Genomic DNA, 21,540 nt, shown 5'->3' with positions numbered 1-21,540 from the left:
GAACCTGCACAGACACTGAGCAGCTTGTCCGCCCGTGATGCTCTGCCCAGCGCAGAGTGCCTTTGAATCATTATTGTCCGACGTTGAGCAAATTTAGAAACAAGCAACCCCCTCCTTACAGAGTACAGACTGCCTGCTGCAGCGCGTTACAGTCCTCTGTGGTGCATTTTCGCTCTAACCAGTTGGTTACAGTATATATATATATATATATATATATATATATATAATATACAGTACAGGCCAAAAGTTTGGACACACCTTCTCATTCAATGCGTTTTCTTTATTTTCATGACTATTTACATTGTAGATTCTCACTGAAGGCATCAAAACTATGAGTGAACACGTGGAGTTATGTACTTAACAAAAAAAGGTGAAATAACTGAAAACATGTTTTATATTCTAGTTTCTTCAAAATAGCCACCCTTTGCTCTGATTACTGCTTTGCACACTCTTGGCATTCTCTCCATGAGCTTCAAGAGGTAGTCACCTGAAATGGTTTCCACTTCACAGGTGTGCCTTATCAGGGTTAATTAGTGGAATTTATTGCTTTATCAATGGGGTTGGGACCATCAGTTGTGTTGTGCAGAAGTCAGGTTAATACACAGCCGACAGCCCTATTGGACAACTGTTAAAATTCATATTATGGCAAGAACCAATCAGCTAACTAAAGAAAAACGAGTGGCCATCATTACTTTAAGAAATGAAGGTCAGTCAGTCCGGAAAATTGCAAAAACTTTAAATGTGTCCCCAAGTGGAGTCGCAAAAACCATCAAGCGCTACAGCGAAACTGGCATATTTATATATTTATTTTTTCATATTTTATATTTTTAAGTATTTTTCTAGTGTTTACATTGTTGCATAAAGCACATATTTTATTTGTATGTGCTTATACATCTTGGTTCTATCTCTATAATTCTCTTTGCTTTACATCAGAGCAACTGCAACATATCACCATTCCCCCCAGGGCTCAATCAGGTATTTCTGATCCTGATTATGATTCTGGAAAAAGAAGGAAAAAAAGTCCTTATTATTAGATTCATGAGTTGAATGCCATTTTAAAGGCTCAGCATGAACCCTGTGCTCAGTCTGGGGAGGTGACCTCTAGATTTTACACAGCTCTGGTCCATTTATAGCTTTGTTATAAGTGGTGTTATGAATCAGCAGTCTTGCCTTAGACTGTGTAATCTGTGTGTGTGGAAATAGTTTTGTTGCAAAGCAGAGGTAGAAAAGTTGAAGAACAGTACCCTCTCCTGGCCTGGAGAGCAAGATGAGATTTTAGTCACAACCAACGTGTGATGTACTATCTGTGCTTGAACAACAAAAAAAAAAGACTCAAACTTGGGAACAAAAACAGTCAAGTTAATCAGCACTAACATACTGCTGTGCCCATATTAAGTAATCTGAAATTAATCAAAGAAACAAGGAATAAAAATAACAGAACCAGCTCATTCTCATTTCTTGACAATCACATTCTGTGGGTTTAACAGCAGAAGATCACTGTGAGGCCTCCCAGCTGTGAATGTGTTAAAGCAGCTGAAAAACAGAACTCCTGCTAAATCATTCTCCAGATAAATGCAGGCTGAGAGCAAAGACTGCTTTCATTTAAACATTTCCAGCCACATGTATGTCAGTCTTAAAATTGCACTCTAATGTTCTATCCAATAAGTGAGCATATATTAATATATCTAAATAAAGCTATTAAGGAAAGAGTCTGCCCTGAAGCACGTTACACCAGCTATCCATAATATATTTAATCATATAAGAAATTCACATGTCCAGCCACATGGTGTAGTATTGTCAAACAGAAACATCAAATTTACCCACATCGAAGATAGTCTCTAGACAAAGCGACTAAGACGGGTCACAAGGATTCTGGCTAATAATTTCTGCTTTTACACCATTAAAGAGAAAGGCTGGTGTATTCTATATTTTTATAATGGTCAACAAATCCCATGGAAAGACCAAAACCACCAATAGTTTCTGACATCCCTTACCTGTCTGTGGAACTCAACACCGAACCCAGTGATTCCTACTGAAGACATATATCTAAAAAATAAAGGGGGCCACAAAATCAAAGTTTCATGTTCAAAAAAGGTTCTGTAGTTTCCTAAAAAAGCTGGTAACTTTCTAGCAAAGGTAGTTCCCAACTAGATCTGCCATGGGGTCCACATTTCTCTCAGACATTACTTAAAAGGAAGTAAACAGCAAATTTGTTGGGGACTATTTTCAGATGCGGATGAATACCTATCTGGTGCTCTAGTTAGGGTTATATATGGCACTAGGTGGGTTTATAGGAATGATTCAAAACAAACTACAGTTCCCACGGTGGTTGTGAGGTTACATGCCACAATGTGTTTTTAATAGTTTTTGGACAACAATAGAAGTCATTGGCTCTGAGGACTAAGTTATGTCAGGCTTTGGCTACACAGACAATAGTTATTCGGAGGCTCAGTTCCTTGTTGGTTCTTGTCTTTTCATGAGGATTTTTTGACAACAGGGAAAATGAAGAATATCACCAGCCTTATCCTTCAAAGTGCAACTGATATATTTCGCATGTAGAAGTCTGCATCACCTTCATATGCCTCTCTCAACGGTCTGTAACTTTTATGCTCACAATGCAAAATTTCTGACATGACAAAAATCCTTTAGATCGTCCATGAGCCTGCTCGTTGATCGTTCAAGTGTTGTGACCTCGCTCAGAAAGCCGTTGTACTCAAGATTAGACCTGGTCTTGAGACCGGTCTCGAGACAATTACTTTAAGGTCTCAGTCTCATGTCGGATTCGACAACATTTTGACACGGTCTTGTCTCAGTCTCAGATAAAGAGGACTCTGGGTTTTATTTCAAGCCCAGTCTAGACCACACCTGCAACGATGTCACTGTGTTTAATGAAGATGGTTAAGTCAGTTTCAGCTACTTAATGTTTGTATTGTTTGTTAACAGAAAAAAGGGACAATTCTGTAACATAAACTTCATCTCTACGATGCCTTTTCATTATTTTATTGAGACATTTTTCATGGTACACTTTTCATACATGCATAAGCACAGTATAGCAATAAAAAAGGTGGATAAAGAGGGATCTTCGTTTGTTTTCTGTGGGTGTTTTTTATGAGAATGTGGATGTTGCAGATTCATTTGAGTTGTGCCTACGATATGCATGTTTCACATTTTATTGTTGTGCAATGTGGGACTTGCACTGGTTAAGTTCTAAGTCTTGACTTGCTCTCAACCCCTCAAAGTCTTGGTCTTGTCTCAGTCTAGACACACTCTGGTCTTGATTTGTCTTGACTATAACAGATCAAATGACAAACAATCTGGCAGACATTCAGCCTAAACTAGTCCGGGGCGACCAAACTGGGCCACAGTGTCAGCCCAGCTTAACTGAAAATAGATCATGCCATTGCATCAAGATAATTCTGTCTTAGACAGAAATCTATAACTAATCTAACAATTTGAAACCTGTTAAAGTCAGGTGTTAGTGTCAGTTACTCTGGAACATAGAGGCAGAATATATAGTATGCACAGGGCCAGGACTTCCCAGTGTCTCAGTACCAACAGCAGCCGAAACACAGCGGATTGCACTAAAACCAAAACAGTCAAAAAGGGAACTAAAAAAGAAAACATATTGTCTTGCATTTAATAAGATAATAAACTTTATGACTTTCTTCACCTGCATGTAAAACTTCATTAATACACGCTACAAGCTGACACAGTAGTACATAAATCATCCAGACAGAAGAAGTGACAACAACAGAAAGTCACTTACAACTTCTCATTCTGAAATAACTCATAGACTCATATCGTACAATTATCCCAGAGTTTAAGAATGTTTTTTTTCTAAGAGGCTACTGGTTGCACAGTTATGATCCAGTTAAACAATGCAGAGGATTACCAAAACTTCCCAACCACTGACAACCTCCCAAAGGACCAATGACAGCCCTCATAACGGAACCCCTAAAAGCGAGCCTGAGGCGACAGTGATCCAGGGAAGCTTGTGTCTCTGGTATAGACTGCATTTTCTGTTTGACCTCCTTTTTTAATAGACATTAACTGAAAAGTAGAGTCCTTTAAGTAGCACAAAGACTCCGTGAAACTTTCTTATGACAGGCCATGCTAAGAACACTGTCAACTTATGTTTTACCCCAAAAGACATAAGGAAGCTTTTGTGAAATATGTCTGTGTCTGTTACACTTACACAAAAGAATATGGATACTCTTTACATATTCATCTATAAAGTCACTCTTCTGAACCAGTTGTAACTAAAGTTTGAGTTAGATAACATTTTTATAGCATCTGGATCCAGTATCAAATCTCTCGTTTATTTGTCAATAAAAGAGAGAAGAGATACAGTAAAATATTCATTAAAGCTGCATCAATCAATATTCTTATATGAACAATAATAGTTTCCTCAAAACAGAGCCAAAGGTGGTTGAACATTGGACTTACATTCACCATGTGGCTAGAAACACGACTCCAAATCCATGATAGTTTTTAAACTTTGTAAAGGCCTGGACACACCAAACTGACGTCAAAGAACTAGTGGTGATGAAAGTCAGCTGTTGCCTCGCCTTACATTGCCTGTTAAGGATAGACCAATACATCGGCCGGCCGATATATCGGGCCAATATTTGAGTTTTTTACTTGTATCGGCATCGGCCAATACGCGCGTGGGGTCGCGGATTTATTTTTCCCTGGCATGATTTACAGACAGGCATCCACGGGCAGCTCTGTGTTGCCGGAAGACCCTGCAGCGCTCATGCAGCGAATCCTACTGTGTACAGTAGTTGTTGTTTTATTTATGCTTCAGCTTAAATATTTGTTTATTTTATAAAGACATTACTGGAAGATTTAAGAGCACTTAACTCTTTTTTTTTATTTGAATGTATAATAATAATAATAATATTCTACCTGTTCTACCTCAACTTTCCATCTTGTTTTAGTATTTTTTACTGTTCAATAAATGTTTCTTATTTTAAACTTGAGACCTGTAATATTTGTTATCATTGTGTCATTTTTTTGATGTAAATTGAGGGAGCAAAAGCAGTATCGGCCCCAAATATCAGCTCAAGAAAATCGGCAGTCCATAATCGGTCATCGGCTAAGGGTGATGGAAAAAAATCGGTATCGGCATCGGCCCTAAAAAATCCATATTGGTCTATCCCTATTGCCTGTGTCTCAAAAAGTTGCACATCTTCTTGTGTGCTATGCTGAACTGCCAATCAGAGTGATTTCATTCACCGGTGGGCTCTGTCATGTCCAAAACCTATTGTAACTCTAACCCAGGTTATTTTCTGCAGTTACAAATTACAGATAACCCCTAGCAGACTATACGTAGGTGTTAAAATTTACTGATGTTACCTAACTGTCTCATACGCAGGCTACTGCTACTGGTAGCGATAGCTGATTGTTACGTCCAGCAACTCCACAATTCAGCCTGTAACAACCATGTTACTTAAAGCTACTGTTTAAGAATTATAGAATACATTTATTAATCAGAGCACTCACACAAGAATATAGCACTAGCAAAGTGCTAAATATTTTTTGAATTTATGAACAATTCTCTTTCAAAATCAGCGGAGGGAGGCTTGCAGAAACAGCTACTGCAGCATGTCTGGTGCACACACCTCCTTTGTCACCTAATGTTACACCCACGTGGGCAAAACAAGTGCAGAAAGAATTTATTTATTCCAACCAGAGATAAATGATCTAATTAAACGTTAACATGGTTATTTAATGCTAATATTTTCCTATTGAACTGATTACAGTTTACACCACCACAACCTGATTGAAAATTCCTTCAGATCTGGCCAGTATCTTCCAAGTGAGATGGATACATGAGGCATTTTTACTCTGATTATTAGTAGAATATTAGGGTTCATGTAAACACACCTAATGTCATGTTTGCAGCTTGTTGCACTCCTCAAGTGTCCATAAATAATTAAATAAAATATACAGGTTTTATGTGAGATTAGAGACTCACTTGATGAATCTGGGCTTCTTACAAACCTGGAACCAGTTAAAGTCAGCTATCAGAACACAACCAATGTTATAAAAATAATAATAATAATATAATATAGTGGTATATGTATTGTGGTAAATTTATTGTTATTGGGGTATATGAGGGGGTATTTATAGCAATAGCTATAAACACTTTGTGCAACACATTCATCTTATACCCTGTACTGGAACCATGTTAAATTGCATGAAGTAAAATAAAATAAAATAAAATAGAAGAGAGAAGAATAAGTCATTTATATTTCTTACATAATAAATGTCCCCCCTGAAGTTCCGTAAGTGTAAAACCAGTGTCAGTATGAGTGTGTTCCTGGTGTGTGCAGTGCAATACCTCCTCCTGGTCCAACATGTAGACCTGATTTCCGGCGCTCACACGGAGATGGGGGTTCCAGCGGTCGTGGTGTGGACGGTCGTGTGAGGGGCGGTCGTAGATGGGGCGCTCGTGCGAGGGGCGGCTGTAGGCGGGACGGTCGAAGGAGGGACGATCGAAGGAGGGACGGTCGTAGGAAGGACGGTCGTAGGAGGGACGGTCGTAGGAAGGGCGGTCGTAGGAGGGACGGCTGAAGGAGGGACGGTCGTAGGAGGGACGTTCGTGAGCAGGACGGTCGTAGGAGGGAGCGTGGAAGGAGTGGGCGTGGGTGCGATGATGGTGATGATGATAGGAGGGGGGGACGGCAAACCTTGCATCTGGACAGGAGAGAAGAAGGAAGGAAGGGGGGGGAGAGGGAGGAAAGAGAAGGTCAGTTAGGATCATCGGTAGGAGGGCTGTGGTGCTGTGACACATGTCCGTCCTCATAACATCAGTGTCAGGTGTCATTACAGTGTGTTTGAGAGGTCTGCTTGAAAGAGGTCATCAGACGTTCATTATAATGAGACAATGCAGCACAATGCTAGAACCAGCACCTGATTCTGGGGTGTTACATAATAATAATAATAATAATAATAATAATGATAAAGCATCTAGAAATTACCTGGTTCAAAGAATAGTCTGATATTTTGAGAAATTTGATCATTCACGTTCTTGTGTTAGGGTTAAATGAGAAGACCGATGCCACTCCCCTGTCTGTCCCTGTATGAAGCTACATCCAGGAAATGATTAGCTTAGCTTAGCCTGGAAACAGCTAGCCTGGCTCTGGCCAAAAGGAAGGAGAGTCCAGCACATAGTCTCCCAAAAATCCACAACCTTTTGTTTTTACAATTCCATTTTCCATTTAAAAATCAAAATATAAATTATGCATCAGAGGTGCTTGTACACTTTTTTTTTTTTAACCTTTGGAGAGAGCCAGGCTAGCTAATTCCCTGTTTCCAAGATAACTGTTTCAAGATATAACAGTGGAGAGTGGTACTGAGCTTTTCACCCAACTAACTCAATAAAACAAGGAAACATATTTCCCAAAATGCTAAAACTATCCAAGGGTTACAAGGTTTGTTGTTTGTCATGCTGCAATACAGGGTTGCAAAACAAAATGCGAGTAGTAGTCCCTTCATGCCACACAAGAGAAAAAAACCCAACAGTTTCTTATGGTGGAGTACGGAGGATGAGTTGAGGAGTCTTACATCCTGAGGAAAGAAGCTGCTCTGTAGTCTGGTGGTAAGGCAGTGGTAACTTCTGTGTCTGTAACACAGCAGGGTGAACAAAGATCTTTAAAAAAGATAAAATGCTGTACTGATACAAGCCTTTAAAGGGACAGTTCAGCCCAAAATCAGAGACACATATTTTTTCCTCTTACTTGCAGTGCTATCAGTCTAGATTGTTTTGGTGTAAGTTGCCGAGTGTTGGAGATATCAGCCGTAGAGATGTCTGCCTTCTCTCCAATATAAAAAACTAGATGGCACTCAGCTTGTGGTGCTCAAAGCGCCAAAAAAAATGCATTTGAAAAACTCAGCAGCAATGTCTCTTTCCAGAAATCATGACCCAGTTACTCAAGATAATCCACAGACCTTGTTGTGTGCACTGTTACATAGGGACTATTTTCTCTCTACAAAACTACACCCGCCAAACGAATCACCGTGCAGAAGGAAGCGTGCATTGACCCATGGACAAGAGGCTCGTGCTTGTGACAGTGCGAGATACAAACATTAATCACCTCCTGCCAGGCTGAGCTGTAACATTAGCTAGCTCAGTGGCGCTAGGTGAGCTAGCAGTAGATGTTATTTTATGCAAACCGGCTGAACCTGCATTTGGCATTATGGCATATTCTTGCAAATTAAAAAGGTAGCAACCTGTGCTGACGGCATCGTGGTGCTAAATCTAACTTGTATTGCATTATTAAAAGCAATATGACAATGTGATTAATATAGCATGTTCATAAACAGACAACCTGAGCCACTAGTGTCTGACAGGCCGTGTGTAATTTATTGCTGAGCCCAGGCCTGCGCCAAGAAGAAGATCAAATTTCAATAGAGGTGTGTTCATTTACTTGAAAGTTCATGTGTTTTTTGGGGTGACGAAGAAGAAGCATGGCAGAGAAAACAAACTTTTTGATGTGAAGCCAACAAAAGAGGTGTCCTAACTAGCTGCAGGTGCTGTTTTGAGCTCAACCTTTGCCGCATGCCGTCTTTCCATTTATTCCTGTCACTTGCTTCAAAAGCGCCATTGATTCATGAAGCTGAAATGAGGAATTATCTACACAATTCCTTCTTATTTCACAACAAAGACCTAAATAACATGAAAATCGGCTGGTGAGAGAACTGAGCAGCTAAAAGTTCCTGGTAAAGTAAATGACCATCGCTATTAACAAGCTATAGGCTACTTGCTGTTGGCTATATTGTATGTCAACTCCAGTTAATATCAGAATATAAAATGTGGGGACATTTTTTAAGATTTTTTGGGGGGCTTTTTAGCCTTTAATGTATAGGACAGACAAGTGTGAAGGGGAGAGAGAGAGAGAGGGAGTGACATGCAGCAAAGGGCCACAGGCCGGAGTTAAACCCGGGCCGCTGCAGCAACAGCCTTGTAGCCTACATGGGGCACCTGCTCTACCACTAAGCCCAAAAATGTGTTTTTTTTTGTATTAAAAAGTAATGTTACCAACGCAGGAAGACAGCGAATAGGCCACTCAGGCATCTTTTAAGTGGTTACGTCTCAAGTCTCAAGCACACAGCATATATATTCCTGGTTTGTTTACATGACATGACAGAAGAGCATATTAATGGATTCAGTGTGGACAGAGAGCTCCAATATTTCGCAATGATGCTTGATCGTCAGACGCCAGTCTTCTGTTGGGACATTATGTCCCACTCAGGGGCTGCTGCTGAGTCAAGTGGGACACCCGTTAAAATTCGGTATACCGGTCCCTTTTAATATCAAGCTGCCCCAGTTCCTACATGAAGCTGCTCACAATGAGCAGGTCATGATTTCTGGGAAGAGATATTGTTGTTTTTAAAATGTATTGTTTTGTGAGCACCACAAGCCACGTGCCACCTAGTTCCATTATGTTGGAGAGAAGGCAGACATCTCTATGGCCGATATCTTCAACACTCTGCAACTCACACTGCAACAATCTAGACTGATAAATAAAAATACAGGTCAGAGGAAAAATATGTATTTTTCACTTATGGCAAACAAGTTAACTTCACATAATTTCCTATCACTGGTTCAGAGGAAATGTCCTTATTTCCCTTGCCCTTGTTTTCCTTACCTCAAACCCATCCACACAAACTGTCCTGAGAGAAATGTAATGTCTCACAGGACTGAGAAAGGCAAAGAGACATTTGGGCTTCATTCATATAATAAAGGCACTTCATAGTGACTCTGCAAACACACCCTTTGGATGTGAAATCTATCTCTGTTAGCTTTATAGTCACAGCTAAAAATGATAATTGTCTAATTGAAGAAGTCCTAGATCCAGCTCACCACCAAAATCTAATCATCTGCTCCTCCGCCTGAGGCTGTCCTGTCCAGCAAATTTAACAGAAATCTGTTTCCGAGGTTCCTGAGATATCCTGCTGACAGACAGACAGAGAAACTAAACCATAATCTCCTCGGTGGGGGTACACAATTATCTTTGACGTTATCCCTAATTCCGAGGATCAATCAAGAAGATGTGGAAAAAATTAAAATTATATCTGAGGGCTCTGTGCCTTGGATAATTTAAGAAATTGATCACACAGTATTGGAGACATTAATATGGATTTTTTTTTACCCAGGTAGCTCTTTCACTTTGTTTTAAGTGAAAAATATGTGGCTAAGGACCTTTGGTAAGTGGAGCACTTTGTCTTTTCTGTCTTCACTACTGTCCAGGTTTTCTGGCCTTATTGCACTGCTTTAATTTATGTTTTAACTTAAAGCTCCAGTGTGTAGGATTCAGGGGGATATATTGGCAGTGAAATATAATATAATAAGTATGTTTTCCTTAGTGTATAATCACCTGAAAAAAATAATCATTGTGTGTTTGGTACCTTAGCATGAGCCTTTTGTATCTACGTAGGGAGCAGGTCCTTGTCTATGGAGACTGCGATGTTGCACCACCATGTTTTTACAGTAGCCCAGAACAGAAAACCAAACACTGACTCTGGATAGGGCTATTTCCCTTTTTGCATTTTCGTGTCAGCCAACTGTAGTCAACTGTAGTTAGAAGCCCCTCCATGACAAGCAGCAATTTTTTGATACGAAACTGCTTTATTCAGTGTTTTTACCTGTTTAAATCCCCAGGTCTGTTTGTTTGGGAGATGAGGAGACCTCTGTGGATATTCAGCTCCTGGTAAAAACCTCTTAAACATCTGCATCTTATGGTATCAGGGAAAAAAGGTGAGCACACATTAGCAGGTGCTAGGCTAACGGCCATCTGTGATATGCCAAACAGCATCGGAGAAACTCTAATTGTAAGTAGAAGCTGCTTAATTCAGTGTTTTTACCGGTTTAAATCACCTGGTCCATTTGTTCTGGAGAGGAGGACACCTCTGTGGATAATTTGGCTCACAGAAAAAAAAACCCTGAACGTCTTGAATCCTAAGTTGTCATGGGAAAAAAAGGTGAGCACACATTAGCAGGTGCTGGGCCAGTGGCCTGTCTTTGACATGCTAACTAGCGTTGGACCCAACATTGATTTGTAACATTAAAGTGCTTTATGCAGTGTTTTTACTGGTTTAAATCACCTGGTCCATTTGTTTTGGAGAGGAGGAGACCTTTATGGATAATTGAGCGATCGGTTAAAACCTCCTGAACGTCTTGGATCACAAATATGGTGAGCACATTTTTAATTTATCAGAGAAAAATGGTAAGCACACATAAGCAAGTGCAGGGCAAGCGGTCTGTCTGAAATGTGCATAAACACAGATTTGTGACGTCAAGCTGCTTTTTTCAGTGTCTTACCGGTTTCAATCACCTGGTCTGTTTGTCTTGGAGAAGAAGAGACCTCAGTGGATAATTCAGCTCTCGGTCAAAACCTCCTGAACAATGAACGAAGGAATTCTAAATTTGGAGAAGTTTCAGCTGGTTGCAATCTGCAGTCCTCACTGCTAGATGCCACTAAATCTCCCCATGTCTTAAAGGGATAGTGCACCCAAAAATGAAAATTCAGCCATTATTTACTCACCCATATGCCAAGGGAGGCTCAGGTGAAGTTTGAGAGTCTTCACAACACTTGCAGAGATCCAAGGGGAGAGTAGGTAGCAACACAACTCCACCTAATGGAGGCTTAAGGCCAATTTCCACCAGATGCGTGTTGGTTGCGTCTCCGCTCCGGCACGGCAGCGGAGCCGATAGGATTCAATTCTAGTCAATGTATGTGTTTCCACCGGCTGCAGCTGTGCTGCGTTCCGGCTCCGTCTCAGCTCCGGCACTCCGGAGTCCTCCGCAACAGATACGCAGGACTTCTATTTTTGCCGGACGCCGGAGCACAATGCAGCAATTCAGCACAGAGCAGATCGTGTGGGGCAGGAAGTCGTGCACAGAAACACAATAAAACATCCGGTTAATTTTCAAAATAAAATACAGTGTTCACAGCGGATCATATTTCCCTGCACTACACCTTAAAAACTACATAATGGGCAGAGGCAGGCCTGAAGTCAACAGGTCAGAGGTTTTCAGACATCATTTCACCCCGTGAACACCATGAACGAGGAGATATTAATCATGGCAGTGCACAGATGTCTTCCGGCGGAGCTGCACCGCACAGCAAACGCAGCCGGGTATTGAGTATTGACGGACGGTGGAGCACGCAGCGGATAACCAGCGCTGCCGTTCCGCAACGGACACGCATCCAGTGGAAATCTGGCGTTACGGCGCCCCAGATTCAAACGTCCAAAAACACATAACTGAAACCACAAAATATCTCCATACTGCTCGTCCGTAGTGATCCAAGTGTCCTGAAGCCCGACGCTTGCGCTCGAGACCAGCTGAAGCACGTGAACACACATGAATGTGGTGCCCACGTCTCACGGTCTCGCGCAAGCGCACACACGTGAGCGCGGTGTACAGAGAGGCAGTCAGAGCTACAGGCTGCAATGAGGCTTAAAACAGAGTTCAAATGATGTTTTTCTAAACAACTTTTTAGGTCGGGGCTTCACGACACTTGGATCACTACAGACGAGCAGTATGGAGATATTTTGTGGTTTCAATTATTTGTTTTTGGACGTTTGAATCTGGGGCGCCGTAAGCCTCCATTAGGTGGAGTTGTGTTGCTACCCCCTCTCCCCTTAGATCTCCGCAAGTGTTGTGAAGACTTCACCTGAGCCTCCATCGGCATATGGGTGAGTAGATAATGGCTGAATTTTCATTTTTGGGTGCACTATCCCTTTAAACACTGTCCCTTTTAGGAAACACACCACAGGTACAGAATATACGGTGCCCTTGCTAAGTTAGCATAATAAGTCCAGGCTTTTCTCAGTCACAACATCATGCCAACAGTATTTTTGTGCACTTGCAACACTTATCTATAGGTTACAATCCTCTGTCTGTGTTCAAAATCTAAAGGCCTCTCTTGATGCATCTGTTGTTCTAATATTGACCTTGCATTTCCTCTCCCTCCTCTCAAGTCTCCTTATTTATTATCTCTGTTTGAGCTTTAGACATTTCTACTTCCTTTCCATGAGGCGAAAGGCAACAAAACAGCAGCATCCCTCACATGCTTGAGATTATGCCACTGAGCATTTTATAGTTTTCAGATGCGAATACAAAAGCAAACGTCTTGAGGCAGTTCTCTCACTTTATCCTGTCTGATGCTGGAATTCAAAGACTCTCCACTCCTTTGGAAATAGTCCAGCGGAATATGGCTGGGAACAAGGCTGAATCAATGGTACTGCTTTAAAATGTTGCTTAATATTTAAAATAAAAAAGACAACAATATCTCCCTATGAGGCAAATCATCACTCCAGCAGCATCAAGATTACATGTTCTGGTCCAGAGGGAGATTTTTGAACTAATTTGCACTGAAAACAAGTGATCTTACCAAGTGAAAACAATACCAAAACAATAGGAGAAATGTGATTCTTAAAATGAATCCTGGGGTAAACAAGTTGGGAAAGACTCCTGCAGTGCTTGTGTATCAGTCAAAGTAACATTCCCCTGGTGGATCACACCTCCTGCACCCATGACAAGCCAAATTCACACTTATAACATGGGTGCACTACAAGGCTGGAACACACACATACACATTTTCATACAACCACACATGCTCACAGACAAGAGAGAGGAAAGTGATATTTATTTGACCCTCTATTTGACCAACTGAGGCTCTGCACTCTCTCCTCTTTACAGTAAGACAGGAACAGTCACCCATAGCCCACAATGCAACACTTCAGCATGTCATAACTGCTTATTTTACTGCACCACTTCTTAGATTCCTTCAGACAGTTGACGCTATGGTGCTTCTTCATCCCCAGCCAGAGCAGAAAAGCACAACAGGCAATTGTCTAATTGTGGCAAAATAACAACTCAGTTGATCTTTCAAGTTCCTGTTTGAATTATGAATCGAGACGCTAAATTATAGATGCACAGCTAATTAATATGGACGATTCAAGGAATGGAAAGGAGTGAAGCATGAAGCAGGTTAATTCTTTCATACATGGACTCACACTTGTCATCTTACGGAGGAAGGGAGATGTTTGGTGTCTTGCCTAAGGACCCTTGAATCAGAGAAACCCATGATGTCTTTCTGAGGTGGGGTGATCACTCACAACACTCAGCTACCATTCTGTCCAGTCACGAAAAGTTGCACATGAACAGATACATCTTTTGTTGTTGTTAGAAAAAATAATGATGTAATATGAATCATTTGAGCGGACAGAAACTGGAGGCTATGAATATGGGTCACAGTAATGGGGCTGCATTAACGGGTCACGATAGCCTCCGCTCAGATTTTGTGTGCACAATTTTTCAAAAGACAGCAAAAGGGGGATTCAAGCGAGAAAGGCAGAAGCATGCAGGATGACAAAATAACCTATGGAATATTTGTCAGCTGGATGACGTTTTTGTTGTTGTATTTTATTTTTTCGCTGTAACACACTTAAATCCCAGAGCTTGCTAGGGCTTCAACTAATGATTATATATCTATTGATTCATCTGCCATTTTTTCTAATTAATAACACATTTTGTCTATAAAACATCACAAAACAGTGTGCATCACAATATCCTCGGGCACAAGGCTGTCATCAGATTTAAGTTTTGTGCACCCACAACCCCAAAATATTCTGTTTACCATTACGTAAGACCACAAAAAAATCTCACAGTGTCCAGTGTCATTTTGCCTGAAAATTGACTTAATCTGTGTGGACATGTAAAAAGGAACGTTCGGGGAACACTGACATCATCCCCTCAATTTCCATATGCGCCATGTTGCTTTGTGTAATGAGCATACGCTAGAAGCAAACGCAATGACAGACTACTGGTTTGCTAAGGTTGTGTTAGCACTGCCCGACGACTTTGAGTACTTCACACTTGATCTTAGTACTGCTGCACCACTTCACGGACTAACAGAGGCATCTGTGGGACAAAATGTTTTTGCTCCACCACAGTGTCTTTGGTTTAAAGTCCCCCAGATATGACAGTTTTGAATCAGGCGCAGTCAAATCAGCAGGTGGTGGGACACTTTCCAGAGTGGGATTGTTGTGGGAATGAAGGAAAACTTTGGCATGTCCAGAGCATCACTCAGATCTTTGAGTGAGCTGATGAGATGTCCAGTAGGTGTTTTGACAAGGGAAGCCTGTGACGAGGGAAGACTGGGGAAGACAGCTAATGGCGAGCATTTGGAGTCTCTTTTCCGTTCTAGTGTGGACGGAGATATTTTGTCAAACGAAGGTCGTGTGTACAGAATTATTTTTTAAATTCTCTAAGCTTCTTAAAAACATGTGTGTAGACAAGGCCTAATTGTTGAGGCTCTACTCACACCCTCCCTTTAAAAACCCACAATATCATATTTAATTGTCAGCTTTTCCTTTTTTATATATGTTTAAATAAATAAAAACCTTCTTTAAAACACAGTACTGTTTCTCTAACCCCCATGAGGGTCTCTTTCATTCCTGGAGAAGTCCAAGTGATGCTTGTGGAAGCAACATGGCAGATTTTAATCTCATTTGATGATTACAATTTTCTCTAACAAACCAGGACACTCACAATAAAATCAGGAAATATATATTGTGGACTACTATGTGATATAGTGTCAAGATTACGACTGAAATAGATGTGTCTCATCAAAACTTTTGTCACAACCGTGGATAAACAGCTGAAAAAGCATTTTAAGGTACAAGGCTTTACACTCTATTAATATGCTCTGAGCTGTTGCACAGCGGGTTGTTTGGAAATGTTATCTTCAAAGGATACACGGCAAAAACATTTTTGTTGCAAAGGGAAATTGTAAAAGTGTTGTAGTTTGCATCAAACAAAATGTTCTAGCTGTTAGCATCTCCATGTATTTTATCATTAAGAGAGGACGGAGAGCTGTGGTGATCTACCACTGCTGACTTATTCCACTCCTTTAATGCATTCCTCTTCACTATGGATGGGTGTGTCGACTTGAAGCCACACTTATAAAGCAGATGCGATAGATGCTGAGTAAGTGCACTATGAACCGTCGGCCATTATCACAGGGCTTCAGAGACATAAAGCACTGTGTGGCATGCTCTCCCTTTCTCCGAAAAAGCACCTAAGCCCTTGAATCCAAACTTTGCAACTGTGCAGAGCAAAGTCATGATGCTGAGATATTCACTGGAGGATAGCAGCGTGAGTCATCCACAGCCCAATCTGCACTACTCTACTGTAGGCCTACCTCTCCACCCCCGAGGCTGCCTATTAAGGGCCTGTGAAGCGCAGTGGACAGAATTTCAATGAGCAGACTCATTCTTCTGTCTGTCCGTTTGTACGTACAGGGTGCACATATACTGTACAGTAACGATTTGGCACAAGCAGAAATGCTGAGATGCCTCTTTTCTCCGCTCATCTTCCTCTACCTCACTCTATCTTTCATTCACTCTCTACGGTCGGCTCTCTGTATTTCCCCTCGCTCTGCCTTTGTTCCTCTCTCCCCTTCCCTCTCCGTGGGCTCTTTTCCTTTTTCTGCCATCCTTAGCAGTTTACAAAGAAGAGTCCCATGCACCAATCGGATGACTGGTCAGCCTTAGTCAACGTTGTCATTACTGGAACCCAACAGACCTAATGTTGATTTGTACACATCGCTGGGCTCCAAAACAGCGCTAAAAATAAAGCTCGCAATATCCCCGGGCCGCCCGGGGCAGATAATGTACTCCTGCAAGCATGGCGAACCAAAGCATCTTACTTTCTAGGCAAGAAAGCACTGCACAGTGCACATGTCATCGCCGTGACCTCAGCTGCACCAGTATCACATATTATTGCCTTCAAACACATCACTGGAAAATATACCAACGGCATACAGATGTTATTTTGCCAAGAATGAATATACGGAAGGTAGTGAGAATAGATGCCGCGCTGCACTTTGACAAGCTGTGAGTCAGAGTGGTGCGTATGTGCGGTACAGTAGGCTGCTGTCAGCACTGAGTCAAAGGGGGGATGTCAAGTGTCAGCAGCAGGGTCACAGAGGCCCAGAAGTACGAGGCGTCTCGCTGAACAAGCACATTGGTCATGCCCTAAACTTCTGCTATATGCTGCACAAGAGCAACTCCAGCTCATTAGACTAACATTAGTTTTGGCCATGGTAGTAGATTGGCATGAGCATGCAGCACAATAAAGAACAATTATCATTCAAAAATTAGGCTTTGCTTCATTAAAAGGTAATCAGTATAATTTTTCTGCTCCGTAGCACAAAATTACCTAAATACATCTGTGGGGGGTTGATAGGTTTGTTGATCAATACCAATTACTCAACGATTACCTCACAGGGTGGTGAGACCTCTGGCTTTCAAAACTCAATACCCAGCCTGAGCAATTTAAAACACTCACAATCTCACCACCTCCCACCACGACTCCTCATATAGCTCGAAGATGAAGTACTGTACGCTGGTACGAGCAATCAACCAAGCGACCAATTGTTCAGCTATGAAAATGACAGCAGCAGCGCTATTACAGCATTTTGCATCATGACACTACCTCTACACCAGACATTTCTGTTGGATGTCTGCTTTAATTAGGTATCTCTATTTTGAAAATGTGACTTTATTTGTGCCAATTAAAGGCTACCATCACTCAGGAGTACTGGTGGAGTCGGAGGCGGTGTCAGACTTGAGTAGGAGATAAGTTGTATCTGTGTTGCTGCAGTTACAGCTAATGTTATTTTAATGATCATACCATGAGGGCTAGTTTGTTTTTTGGTAACTGCACTGGGTATAATGTGGACTTTGACACATTTATTTGAAGCTCAAACACCTGTTACTACAACTGTTGATTAAGGATTTTATGACACAACAGAAAACCAAAATCTAGAATAAACTATGTAAATAAAGGCACACTAAATCACACTTGGATTTGTTGACATCAATCAGCACATGTGGTACTATCTTTATCTTACTTTATTTTTAATTTGGTTTATCTGTATTTTAAGTTGTTAATTTGAATCTTTTGTTACCTCTTACCTGTAAGCTGAACTGTACCACTGTAAAGTAATACTAAGGCTACGTTCACATTACAGGGCTTAAAACTACTCTTACTTCTCTTGCATTTCACACAGCACTTAGAAAACATTTGAACATCCACAACTACCGCCCCCCTCCAAAGTCCCATCCCCCTCCTCCTGCAACTCCACCTCCCTCCAAAGGCCTACTCCCTCCTCCTCCATTACATCCTCATTACGTCTATGATAGACGTAGGCGTTGGCAAGGTAACGTTAGATACACGGAAGAGGAGAGGGAGTGTAACGTTACAACCAAGACGGTCAAACGCAACCCAGGAGTTTTAAAACTCAACCGGTTGTGTTACACGAGCGGTTAAGTTAGTAAGAGGCCTCCACGTGGGGAAGACAGACAGGACGCTCGGCCAAACATTGCATTCGGTCTGAATGCAATGATTGGTCGGAGTTTTCTTTGAACCATATGAGAAGGGTATAATTATGAGTTTTTATCTCTGGTAGAATCCACTTACATTTTAGTGTGCCATCAGCTTATTAATAGCCTTTTAACCTAAACAAAGAAAAGTGTAAAATTTCCAGAAAGGTAAGTGTCGCTTTAATGGTCAATTCCGATTATTTCCCCGCATCCAATCTTTCTGTCTGGACTAATTACATTCTTATCAAAAGTGACCCATATCTGAAATCAGTGTAAACAGATCCCTGCCCTCAAATGCCTCACGCGCAACCAATAACATATTTCGGAGAACTGCCCCTCAGAGCAATGGGCGTTTGCTTTCGGGATAACTGTTTGTGAGCTGTCGCACAAATGGGCTTTCAGCACACTAGCTTTATTAGCAACTATTACTAGTACCTTTGTCGAGAGAGAGAGGTGTGGGTTCATCTGTGAGAGAAGTCAGGAGTGGTGTGGCCGCGATGTGGAGGGTTTCCCAGAGGAACAATTCCTCCAAAACATAGGATGTCCAGGGCTGTATTCCATTATCTCTGTCAGCGCCTCAAGAAATCGCTGTCATGGCATGTTGGCAAGCTGTACCCACCAGAAAGCATCTGGCAGCCGGCTCTATTAGCTGGCAACTGGGGTAGCCTACCACAGCAGCTGTACAGTCAAGTATGACGTGAGAAAAACATGGATGTATGGGAAGGAAACACATGAATTTAGATATGACCGTTCACACAGCTGTCACATAGCCAGTGGCTGGATGTAAAAGTGGCCCACATCTGATTAGAAAGATCAGATTTCTGTGTCCACACTACTCCGAAAAAATCAAATCTGTGTCACATTTGATTGTAATGTAAACGAAGCCTAAGTTGTCAGGATTGTGCTCATCCCAAACAGCAGAGCATGTCTCTCCCAACTATCAAAGTTAGATGATCCAAAGCAGAAACAGGAAGACACTGCCATTCTTCATCTTACACAGACCTGAGGATGGACATGGCTTCACATTCTTTTCAACAAACTTAAAGAGGCAGTCTGACCACTGTCACTGCTGTACAGTCTTTCGTCCCACTGACTGTGGAATACAGTGTTGTAGCAATAACATTTAGTTACTTGAAAACAAAAAGGAAATCAAAACATGAATATAAAACAGACATCATTTTTGGCAGGCTTCGGGATCACACATCACCTTCAGTGACTTATCAGAATTGCCACTGACTTAAAATGCCTACTGTGTTAATTGCCAGCTACAATACCTATATTTGTGAAGCTGTGTTAGCTAAAACTTCCCTGCATGACGCCCACGTTTTATGTGTCTGTGCATTTGCTAGCTTTGAAATCGAAGGCGTGCCAGGGTCTGCAAGTTAAAGAAAGACTTCACCCACAGAATGACCACTTGTATTTAAAATAGTCACGTCGTGTTACCTAGAATTCATGAAGAAAACTTTGTAAGGTTTTTAGCAAAAATACATGTGTTACCCGGATGAATGAGACTTGGATTATAGCGCACAAGTTGTGTAAGAATTTGTAAACAGATGTTCTGATATAGTTTTGCTGTTGTACAATGTGGTCCCCAATCAATCAATACATCTATATGTTCGCTTCCTCAAGTCTTCCTCACAAATTCAAGGTAACACAACATGACTTACTGATACACAAATGGTCATTTTGTAGGGTGGAGTATTTCTTTAAATCTGCCTCTACTCCTCAGTCTGGGGTGGCTTATAGAGACGAACCAACAGAGAATTATGACCTGACTGTGCAGCTGTTAGCTTTTTAGAAGGTTTGCACCCATCCACCTTTTCCTACCCTGACACCAAATCAGATACCTCAACTCAAGGTACCTGCCAATGCTGAGTATTAATGCATAGAGCTGCAATGATTGATTGATTAGTTGTCAACTATAGAATTAATTGCCAACTAATCTGACAATCGATTAACTGGTTGAGTATTAAAAAAAAAAGTCAAAACTCACTGATTCCAGCTTCTTAAATGTGAATATTTTCTGCTTTCTCTACACCTCTGTGACAGTAAACTGAATATGTTTGGGCTTTGGACAAAACAGGACATTGAAGGACATTTTTTACCATTTTCTTAATGACTTAACACTTAACGACTATTTTGATTAATCAAGAAAATAAATGACAAATTAATCAATGATGAAAATAATCTTTACTTGCAGCCTGACAAATGTGATATTAGTGCACTCTTTTTTCCCAAACTTTAAATCTGTACACTTCACTGTGTAAAACTAATTCTAATTTTATGTAGGTAACATAAGATCAAGGATTGCTATGGTACTAAAATGTCCATGGCCCCCCCAATCACAACATGGCCGATACCCGCACCTTAATACGGTCAGTATTGGAGCTAACTGGAGCTAATGATCTGCTGCATCACATCAGCACATCCCTAATTTTAGCCTCATTGTTTAAATTTTACAGCCTGTAAATTTCAACCATTTCAATCAAAGAATGCTCTCATAAACAATGCGTACTCTACCTGTTTTGCTCCAAATGGCGACGAAAAAGTCAGTGACTAGCCTTGTGAACATCGTGGAGTAATTAGCAGCTAAATAGCCTGATATCTCTCCTTTCTTTTTGCCAGCAACCAAAACAAACCTAAAAACGACGAGTAAATACTAGGGATGGGTCACGATTTTCGAATTTCGAATAGTCGTTTTATTTTTGAAAAATTGATTTTTTAATGCGACTATTACTATTCGACGTCTTATTTCTCCCCCTATATTTGACATGCAATTCAGCTCCTAACCGCACGAGGGCAGTCTAGGATTGCTACAGCGGTGTGAGATGGGCTACCAGCTAGTTTGATGCTCTTCTACAAACAGGAGAAACATGCAGAGACTACTACTCCGTGAGGAATGTCTGCAGTCATTCGGGCTTTCATAGTCGAGCGCACTTCCACGTTGTAGTTTCCTGTAAAAATGTCTGTGAAAAATCCCCGCGATGTGAAAAATACATGCCGAGCAGTCACCGGTGTGCGCACACAGGGCTTGCAGACGTCGGCTTTGACTCCGTGCGGACCTCCGCGGAGTCCGTTTCGCCGGAGTATGTTCGGGCCTTTAAAGATGAATGGATCTCTGTGTGCGTGGCTCTG

The 21,540-nt window shown here is 41.3% G+C and overlaps 1 protein-coding gene across 11 annotated transcripts in view; it reads right to left on the bottom strand.

The window, feature by feature from the left end:
* The window catches only part of syngap1b (synaptic Ras GTPase activating protein 1b), a 217,134-nt gene that overhangs the window by 155,913 nt on the left and 39,681 nt on the right, over positions 1–21,540 (bottom strand). For all 11 annotated transcript variants that reach the window (XM_049582897.1, XM_049582902.1, XM_049582905.1 and 8 more), the window contains one exon: positions 6,347–6,702. In XM_049582897.1, coding sequence (XP_049438854.1) covers positions 6,347–6,702 — 356 coding nt within the window. The remainder of the gene's footprint in view (positions 1–6,346; positions 6,703–21,540) is intronic.

Source organism: Epinephelus fuscoguttatus, linkage group LG8 (assembly GCF_011397635.1).
Source record: "Epinephelus fuscoguttatus linkage group LG8, E.fuscoguttatus.final_Chr_v1".
Classification (NCBI taxonomy): domain Eukaryota; kingdom Metazoa; phylum Chordata; class Actinopteri; order Perciformes; family Serranidae; genus Epinephelus; species Epinephelus fuscoguttatus.
The sequence above is the reverse complement of the archived record's forward strand: the minus strand, read 5'-3'. Positions and strand labels throughout refer to the sequence as shown.